The 9921-nt window shown below is 45.0% G+C and overlaps 1 protein-coding gene across 2 annotated transcripts; it reads left to right on the plus strand.

Annotated features, from left to right (window-relative positions):
• Nucleotides 1–950: 950 nt before the first annotated feature.
• CCDC117 (coiled-coil domain containing 117) lies at nt 951–7831 on the plus strand. 2 transcript variants are annotated; one of them, XM_009989272.2, is made up of 5 exons: nt 951–1294; nt 1998–2048; nt 2425–2658; nt 4086–4223; nt 4765–7831. In XM_009989272.2, the coding sequence occupies exons 1-5, from the start codon at nt 954–956 to the stop codon at nt 5015–5017; spliced, it is 1017 nt and encodes a 338-aa protein (XP_009987574.2). In that variant the 5' UTR covers nt 951–953; the 3' UTR covers nt 5018–7831. The 2 variants fall into 2 exon arrangements, with proteins under 2 accessions (XP_009987574.2, XP_086479676.1); XM_086623550.1 differs by having other exon boundaries at nt 954–1261.
• The last annotated feature ends 2090 nt before the right edge of the window (nt 7832–9921 follow it).

Genomic DNA, 9921 nt, shown 5'->3' on the forward strand with positions numbered 1-9921 from the left:
AGAAACGTCCAACATCCACAAAGCCCCACAGCAGCCAGAGCGAGCTCTCCCGCGCTTAACGCCACAGCACCTGCGCTCTCCGCGTTTCAGTCGGAGCCCAAACCGCGCCCGTCAGCCACCGCCACCCGCAGCTCTCCGCTGCCGAGGCACACGAGCGGGCACTCACCTTCTGCTTCGGCCTCACGCCTCCGGGCGCCCACGGCTGCAGCGCTCGCCCACGGCTGCGGCCGCGCAGCGGGGAAAGCTGCGGGCTGAGCTGCTCATCTGACCGGGATTTGGCGGCTCCGCGGGCGGCCCGCGCCAGCTCCGCAGACAAAAGCGGGTCTGTCTCGGCGCTCCCTCAGCAGCCGCGGCTTTGCCCCTGCTCGGGGGGGCGGGGGCCTCCCGCTCTCGGCGGGACCGCCGTGCCGTGCCCGCCACGGCACTACCGCGGCCATGGGGCCGGCGAAGACTTCACATCCCGCGGGCCGCCGCCGCCCGGGACTACAGCTCCCGCCGCGCCCCGCGGGCCGCCGCCCGGGACTACAACACCCACAGTGCCCGCGCCCTCCTTCTCCAAGCGCGGTGAAAGGCCTAGAAAGGAGTCGGGCTCTGGCGGTGTCGTCCGGCTCTGGGTCCGGCCCGGCCCGGCACGGGCTGGCGGTAAGCGCTTCGCGGCGCGGGCGGGCAAGCGGGGGCGGGCCAGGCCAGGCCAGGCCAGGCCGCGGTGGTGCCCGGGGCGGCCGGCGGTGCCGCTGGGCCGGCTCAGCTGCGGCGCTCGCCAGCGCTGCTCAGCGCGGGTCTCCTGTGGGAGCGCCTAGGGCCGGGCCGGCGCCAGGAGCAGGAGAGCGGCCTCGGGCCGGGTCCCGGGGCGTCCTGTGGAGCGGTGGGAGCCAGCGGCGGCCCCGGGACCCCCCACGCTCGGAGGTGCGGCCGGTCAGTGTTGATGCCCTCTCTCTCCCCGGCAGCAGGAAATGGCAGCGCTGGGCAGATCCTGCCAGGGCATTCCTGCGGGCCCGGCCGCCGAGTTCCCCCAGGCGCCGGCCGCTGCCCCTGACCGCCGCGGCCCGCTGGCAGTCGCGCGGGACGACCCGCAGCCCAGAGCCGTCGGCCACGACCGTCTGCAGCCGCCCGTGATGATAACGGCAGGGAGCGGGAACGGCGGTGGCTCCTCCGGCCTCTACCTGCAAAGCAGCTTCGACGTTGCCGCTCTGGCTGCGCTGGGCGGCTACAACGAGCGCTCGACGGTCGCCGCGGTGGGCTCCTTCTCGAGCGCGGCTCAGCCGCAGGGCCCGCGCCCGCAGGGGCACAGCCGGTGAGTGCAGAACCTGTTGTCGCCGAAGAGGGAAGGAACGTACTTCTTAGCTGCACTGGCCGTGTGAAATGTTTTCTTTGCAAGACGGGTTATAATTTGTTTTCTTCTAGTACTGTTTTGCTTGTGCAATGTTAGAATTGTGTTGCACTCATCTTATGGCCTTGACGTTTGTTGGCGGGGGATGAAAGAGCTTTTGAAAAGATGAGAGATGTGGTTATGTTTATCAACACTTTGTTTACTTCTTTTTTTAAAAAAAACTTGCTCTTTCTCATATGTGAGCACAAGAAAATTAAATTATTCCATAAAATGTTGTTGTTTTGTTCATATTTAATTTGCATATGTCACTGCGAGATAATATATTAAGAGACTAAAGTTGGATCATGTGTTGCTCCTTGAAGCATTTGAATTTTAGCAAAAATTGGTCTTGCCCCGTGTGGAAAAAATAAATAAGGTAAAGGAGGAGAAACTAGCACGGAATTCTGCTCAGAGAACTGAGTAATTACAGCCGCCTTTGACTTTCTTTGGAACAAAGTGGTCATTTATTGTCCAAAACTTCCAGTCCTTTCACAGGTGGTGGCATGCTGCAACTGTTGCTCTTAGCTGCAAGTGAAATTTTAAAAGGGAGGAAAATATTGTTTGAAAATTTCAATGACACTGGAAGATGTAATTAGAAGCTAAATAACCATTTGTTTTTCTTTTGCAGTATCTCTGTTCGCTGTGGAAAGAAGCATAAGCTAGAAGAAGAGGCAGAAGGGTAAATTAAATTGTCTTTTATAGCCCGAACGTTTTTAATTTGTTGGTTTTGTTTTTTTTTTTTCTATAAAGATTTGAGCACATATCACCTACAACATACACAGGAAGGAAGAAAGATTCTATCATTGTTTCTATTTGGAACTCTTCCCCTGAATTGCACATAAGCCCATTTCAGTAACTAATTTAATCGTGTAGCACTTATTTTCTTGCATGGGTACCCACATTTAATCAGAGCAATATGGATTTATTTTCTTCGTGGAGGTTGTGTTTCCATAGTACATCAAATCTATTGAAATGCACATGACTTTCTATGATGTTTTTTTCTGTAGAATACCACATTTCTCTTTTGACAATTGTAATTTTATTTTGTTTCCTAGTTGTCCTGTGAGGAAGAAGAGACTGACAGGAGGCAAAAATTGCCCTTTGAATCCCAACACTGAAGAATGGATTCTCTGTGCAGGTCAGCAGGCAGCTGGGGAGGTAGCAAGTCATTGTGATGGCAGCGGTCCTGAAACTGCCATGTTAGAAATTCCCTGTGAAGAAATGGATCAGACAATGGGGGAACAGCAATGCGAGGTTGCTCGCAGGAAGCTTCAGGAAATTGAGGACAGGTAAATGCAGGGATTGAGTAGACTGGCTTTGCTGAGCTTTCCCTTTTTTGGTGGGCATTAAGGGTTCAATTTAGCACTTAGTGTGATAACTCTGCTGTTAAGTCTGAGATGAACCTTCTGTTCAAGTGATTTCTTTTTAGGCTACCTATGGCCCTGTGAGTCTTAGGGCTGGTACTGTGATCTGAAACTGAGGGTGCTAGAGCAAATGATGCTGACTGAATAACCACCTTTTCACAATCATGCGGCACCGGTATACCATAATGGGGTTTTATGCTCTTTTGTGAGTATCTAGAGCTCAAATTTTAACTGATGTCATCTGGTCAGACTTGCTCAGCTTCTTTCAACCAATTGCAGCTTGTTATGGGATTAATATTTCTAAATGCTCGAGATGGATGTGAGTTTGTCAGTGTAGAGAATAATATGAACCAGAGAGATCTCTCCACACATATGCAATAATACTGAGGTTCCCCTTGCTGTTAAACACCAGATGGCTTGATGTTGGGGTAATGGGGTGGTTATGCGCAGACTATTGCAATCATTTAATAAACGTACTGTGCATTCTTACCTTGGGAAGATTTGTGGGAATGTCACATATATATGTCAGATGATTGCAGTTGACCTAGTATTCCAAAATATCTAAAATGACCACTGCAGACAAAAGTAATCTAAATTATAAAACAAGATTCTTTTTTAGATGATTACTCCATAGATGATGCGTGAAGGGAAGCAAGGTACTGTTAGATTATTTTATTTTTTCGTGGGTAAATCAGAGTAGTGCTGTATGTCTTTATTATCTGACTATATCTGCATTACAAAGTCTGCTTTGGACCCCTCATAGGATTGTCCCCATCCCTCCCAGCTACTCTGGTAAATTTTCTTTAAAAGGTTTACCAAAACCAAAGGAGATACCTCCATTTTGTTGTAATTGCTTCAACTTTTTGTGCCGTTTTAATCTCTGAGAAATTGGTGCAACATCCTTAAAGGTTAAGAACTGTGTTCAGTAGCTTTTCAGTAATTCTTAAAGTTAAGATACGGGGAACTGAGCAGGCAAAGCTACTGCATAACTGAGGCTCATTCCTATAATGTGACTGAATTGTACACTTTCCCCTGAAGTGCATTTATTTATTTTCTCTCAGTTTGTTTCTGCATTGCATGCTGCTGGATGATGCAGGGATAACAAAGCTAGCTCAGGTACCAGAACTGGCATAACTGCTCAAGGGGCTTCTATGGTAACAGTCATTCTCAGGGTATATTGGCCCAAGAGAGACTCATGTTAACACGGCCCCGCTGCTTCTGGTACCCAGCCTGTGTCAGATATCTACACTGTACAGTGCAGTGCACGTGGATGTAACTGTAGTCTGCAGTGGATGTGCCTGTTAACAGTATGCTCAATAGTGTTTATCTCCCTCTTCCCCCTCCATTCCTAGGATAATTGATGAAGATGAGGAAGTTCATGCTGATGGAAATGTTAGCAATCTGCCCACTCTTATCCTGTCAGATACCCTTAAAAAAGGGATGAAGAGGGATTTTGGTGAAGTCCTGACAAAGAAAATAATAGAATCTATGTAAGTTCTGGAGGAAATCATGGTGCTATGTAGCTGTCACATGCAAATGAAAAGAGAGACCCAGTCTTATGTTTGTGGAGATGTCCTTAATTCATGATGCAGCCAGTGTTGTATAACAGACCATTCATCTGGTCAAAATTAGGAAAAACTATCCTAATGTAAAAAAGAAGTAAATGTAACTATAGTGGTCATCAAGCTGTCTGGTTTGTATCCTCATTTGTGCAGAGTGAAATTTCTTGAATAAACCATTATACCTTGATTTTTATGTATGTAAGTTTCCAAAAGAACGAGGTCCTGAAGTGTGACCAACAGTGGTTGTGAAGTTTGGTGCAAAAGAAAAGAACAAAAATACAGGGTTAGAACTAGAAGTAATGGAACTAGTTAAAGAAGAGGCAATTTAATAGGGGGCAGGGGGAAAAGATGTATGGATTCTGGAATATAGTTCCAGGCTAGCACAAAGGATGAAGATACTCATTGGTCTTCTGCATTAAGCAGTGGTGATTGGAGAACTTAAATTTAACTGGGACTCCATCCCTTCTAGGAGCCGTCCTTCTATGGAGCTTGTGCTATGGAAACCTCTTCCTGAATTTCTCACAGATAAACTGAAGTCCACTTCTGTTAAGAACGTCAAGCAGCAGAGTACAGAAGGATGTCAAGCTAAGCAGTCAACACCAAGAGCTGCTTTTGACCCACAGACTGAAACGTTCCCTGAATCACAACAGACTGCCATGTCTCCAGATCCATATGCTAGTTTGGGAATCTCTGGGTGTGCAGAAGAAGAAATGGAGTTGTAGATGCCAGATTTTAGACTGGAAGTGGTGAGCTTCTGATGTTTTTTATTGCTGTTTGTTGGTTTCCTCTTTCTTTCTGGTTTGATGTGTGAATATGAAGTTTCATTATTTGTTTTTGGTTTTGCTACTAACAATCGTAAGAACGTGGATTGGCCAGACACAACTTAAGGAAACTGAAAAAAACCCAAGATTTCTGTACTCTGGTCTGTTAAATATTCTTGGGTTTACTGAGAAGGTAATCCAGAGGCCTTTGGAAAAAGGAAGTAGCTTTCCATCTTGTTTAATGGTGAAATATCCTCTTAATTGTCCTTGGTAAAGTATAAAATCCAAATACTGAATGTAACTGTGGCTTAAGCCACATCGTTCCCTTACTGAGCCATTAAGACTTTAGTGCATATACTATGCTTGGTCACTTAGTTAAATTTGAAGTACAAAAAGGTGTAGAAAGGAAGAAATATTTTTGAATCGAGTCACAGATAGAAAAGCAATCCCTATGGAAATACAGCTTTTCACGTTATTTCATCTGTGGCTGGTTTATACTTGACGTAAACTCAAATATAGAAATTATACATTCTGCAGTATGGTAGGGAAGGAATGTTACAGCTGAGCGTAAGCCTCTGGCTTTGCAGAAAGTAAAACCATCTACTAACTTGCAAGATGCCTACTAACTTTAGTCAGTTTTGGTTTGTTGGCTCCTAAACTGTGTTTGTGGGTTTTTGATGTCCCGCTTCCCAAATGATGCAAAGCCTGGAGAACACTGGTTCTCAGCCAGCAATTCACATTTTACGTTGTGCTGTGAGTCTTTGTACGCATAGAGTTGGAAAGTCAGTTGAAGACAGTGTAACTTTTGGTTAAATAAATGGCATCCTTTAATTTTGATAAACATGGCAAGTAAATCAGGTGACAGGGAGCTGATTTTCTGGCATAAAGAGCATCAAATGCCGATTATCGTCCGTAACCAAGTCCCAGACTTTGAGACTGCTGGCATTGGTGGCGAAATAAAGAAGATGCTTGTCTTCTTCCTCAGAGAATCTAGACTTAAATTTATTCCAGAACATGTGCCATTAATATAACATCACATAGTTTGTACAGATGTATGCCAAAATAATTTTGCACCCTGCTTAGGTGCAAAGAAAAGGAATCCTCGATGAGTTATTGCTTGTACCTTTCCTCAATGCGTAACAGTTCCATTATGCTTAAAACCCTTGGACAAGGCAGAGGATTTTGTCCTCTGTTCTTAAGCCCTTGAGCTTTCTCAGGGAGATCTGGATTGAGGCTTTTCATAAGAAATTCCTTTCCAAGTAATAGGTTCTGTTCAGAGTCTTAGCATCCCAGTCTGGTTTTGACATCTTGCTAACATAAAGGAGCAAGTACACAGTAATGCAGCTGTTTGCATAAGAAGATCCACTCTTCCTTTGCACAGCTAATTGATAATCTTTGTGATTATATTTTTTTAAGGTTGAATAATCCCTAGTTGATAGTTTAAAATCCAGCTTCTCTTTTTGCAGTCATCCTTTCTTTTCTTTTGGCTGACAGCAGAAGCTTTGTTCAAAAGATATGACTATCTGTTAAATGCTGTCTATCTTGCTGCTCTTGTGGAAGGCTGTGTGAGATTTGCTGTCTCTTGCTAAAACATTTCAGAGCTTCACTAAAAACATTCCAACATTTGAATAGGTATTACTCTGGAAACTGGTGTATAATTTTACCATTCTGGAACTTTTATTAAATTGGAGAATGTGCGCAGCTTTATCTTGATAATATGTCTTAATTTCATTTCGGAGTCTGCTATAAATCTCTTGCATGTACTGTGTAAAATTTCTCATGTACTATTAAGCTGCAGAACATGCTTAAAATCTACAGCCTTTGTCATGCTGCATTGCTTGAGTATGAAGTAAAGCAATGCAGTTTGGAGAAGGCTGTAGTCACTGCAGGTAGAAAATGTGGTGCCTCTAAATAATTACCTGGTTTTAAGCTTGCAGGATTATAGTGAAAGTTTAAGGTTGGAACTGGTTTAGCTGATAGATCTGAATCCTAAATAAACTGAAAAGGATAAAAAATGCAAAAATTTGATGAAACCACCTCAGCAACACTAAAATTGTGACAGAGGATGTAGAAAACTGTGGGAGGCCTAAATACGTCACATCCAAGTGCAGTTTTTTTCCTTTTAAAAATGCTGCCAAATTGCATATCAAATTTGCAGAAGAATAAATTTTTGTATATGGATTTTAAGTATACTCTTTTTTTCCTGTTAGGTTGCACCAAAGGTTGACTTTGAGAGGTGTATTTCCTCTTGATCATTTGATGCTAATATGGCTTCACTGACCCGTTGTTCTGCCCTCTGAAACAAGAATGTAGTTGTGGCCTATTGACATAGACCATGTGATGGGAAAAAACTGCGTCCAAGTAATTTGCTTTGGTAGAAAACTTTATTTTTTCATAATTCATTTCTGCCCTTGTGATAGGAGAGAACAGGGTTGAATCACTTAAGCTGATGCAGGAGAAGAGTGAGGTCGAGCAGGAATCGAGTATCTAAGAGGACTGAGCAAGATTCTTGCTATAGCATTTATTTCAAGAGGGGGAGAGAAGAAGAAGCTACTGGGTCTTTTCAAACTTCTGTATTTGTAACAGTTTCATTTGTTGTTGGCTTCCTTAAAAGACTTTTATTAATGCTGTTTACAAGCGAGATGGCAAATGTGATGCAGTATTAGAAAAAACCTTATTTTGAAATATGGAAGATCTGATTCTGGTCTGTCTTCTCCTGGGACCAAATCACCCTTTGTATGTCAGTTTTCAATAAATTTTCTAAAATATTTTTTAGATGGCTGTGTTTCATTCTTAGTAAAAGCGAAAACCTTGGGAGTGTATGTCCAGTCCTTCAACTGGAGGGTAAAACACTCTTCTGGCCTAAGAAGGTTTCTAATGTAACTGCGTAGTCCCAAGGGCATGTCCCTGCTTTCCTCCATGTTGTTCAACGGGATGGGGGGACCATGGCAGGGTAGGCTACATCTGAAGCTGCCAGAAAGGAACAGTTGCTGTAAATCTGTCATGACCCAAATGTCTCTAACATTAAAGCAAAGACGTACCAAAAGTGTTGCTACAGCTTGTTTTCAGACAGTTCGTTTTACTTCAGACTAAAATTAAGAATGCCTAGCTTGCTTAGTTCTGTATATGATCAAGAAATGTTTTTTTAAAAAAAAAATTCAAATTTTAATGATTTTATTGTAACACTTTTTTTAAAAAACCACTTTTATTTAACCTCTTCTGTTTAGGAGTTTTTCAAGCAGCTGAAAGATAAAGATGGGCGTGCTAGACCAGTGTTACCTTTGCTTTCAAAACAAGAGAAAATGGCAGTTCAGATTTATATTAAAAAATAGTAAAAAGCCCTGAGGTTTTTTCCTGGTTTTGACTGGAACAGAGTTAGTTTTTATTTCTAGCAGCTAGAAGAGCTGTGTGTTTTGGGTTTAGAATGGGATTCGTCAAGAGAAGAACGCTGATAGTGCACTGGTGTTTACAGTTGGCACTGAGGCCTCCAGGGCCCTTCAGCTTCCCGTGCTCCTGCCAGTGTGCGGGGGCACGGCCGGGACGGAGGGCCGCAGCTCCCCTTAGGATGTGAACTGAGATTTAGGACTGAGGGCTGAATTGGCCGATGGAGTATTCCATTCTGTGCAACGTGCCCAGTGTAGAGATGAGGGCTGGCTGGGAAGAAGCTGTTGCTCTCCCAGGGGCTCTCGCTCATGGATGTTGTGGTGTTGGGACCTGCCTGTTTTGAGACCATCTGCTGGGACAGGACAGGCACTGGCCACTGGGTGGTGAGCAGTTACACTGCACCACTTGTTTGTGTATCTCACTATCGTTATATATTCATATAATGTTACTATTTTATCATTATTACTTTTATATTATTACTATTATTACTAAATTGTTCTTATCTAAACCCATGAGGCCCCTTCCAATTTCCTCAATAATTCTCTTCCCTGTTGTCCTGGGGTGGGGAAGGTGAGCAAGCGGCTTCATGGCATTTAGTTGCCAGCTGGGCTAAACCACAACAGGTTTCTAGGAAGAGTCAAACATTGACTCACTTAACTTGCACTGTGGATTTAGGAAAGAGTTAAATACTTCTCTATTGCAGAGTCAGAGAAAGGAGAAGCACCGCGTAAGGCCCAACTGGTTCGGGACTGTGGAAGGCTCGCTGGGCTGGCTGGGAGTCTCCTTGGGGACGTGGCTGGGAGGCTGTACAGATGGGAGGAGTATCTCAGTTACAGAGCCAGTCCTGTGGAGAGGGACGGAATTTGTTCTGGTGTGCACTTGGACTTGTAACTGCTCCAGAGCCTGTCTTGTATCAGTTAGCTGGAGCAGATGTGCGGCTTCCATCGCAGATGATCTGTTTAATCAAATGCAGATGTCCCACACATGTGACCACGGGGTCTGGGTCTGGGCTTGCTGTGAGGCAAGCGGGACTCCAACACAAGTTAGAGCGATCAGACAGCAGGCACCTTAAGGAAGCGTGCTGCAAAGGTGCAAGCTGCCCCTCTGCATGTGTTTCTCACGAGGTCGTGGGGGGGCAGGTATTTTAATTGGTAAATCACATCTGGGAGGTTACTCAGTGATGAGAGTATGGAAACGTTTTTCAGTAGGCAGTGTTGAGGATTATCTGTTTCACTTCATCTTGTGTCACCTTCATGGTTCATCCAGTACACACTCACAAATGGTGCTGCAGCAGCCAAACAGCACAGCTCTGGCCCTCCAGAGAGGGATGGGACCAGGTGGTGGCTGCAGACACCGATACGGGCTGGTGGGGTAGAAGAGCCATGTCATGCAGGCAGCTTTGGAGGGAGGCAGAGGGGTGGCAAAATGATGTGTATTTGAGCCTTTCAGAGCAGCCTGTTGCAGGAGAGAACAGCAACTAG

The sequence above is a fragment of the Tauraco erythrolophus genome, chromosome 19 (genome assembly GCF_009769465.1).
Source record: "Tauraco erythrolophus isolate bTauEry1 chromosome 19, bTauEry1.pri, whole genome shotgun sequence".
NCBI classification, from domain to species: Eukaryota; Metazoa; Chordata; class Aves; order Musophagiformes; family Musophagidae; genus Tauraco; species Tauraco erythrolophus.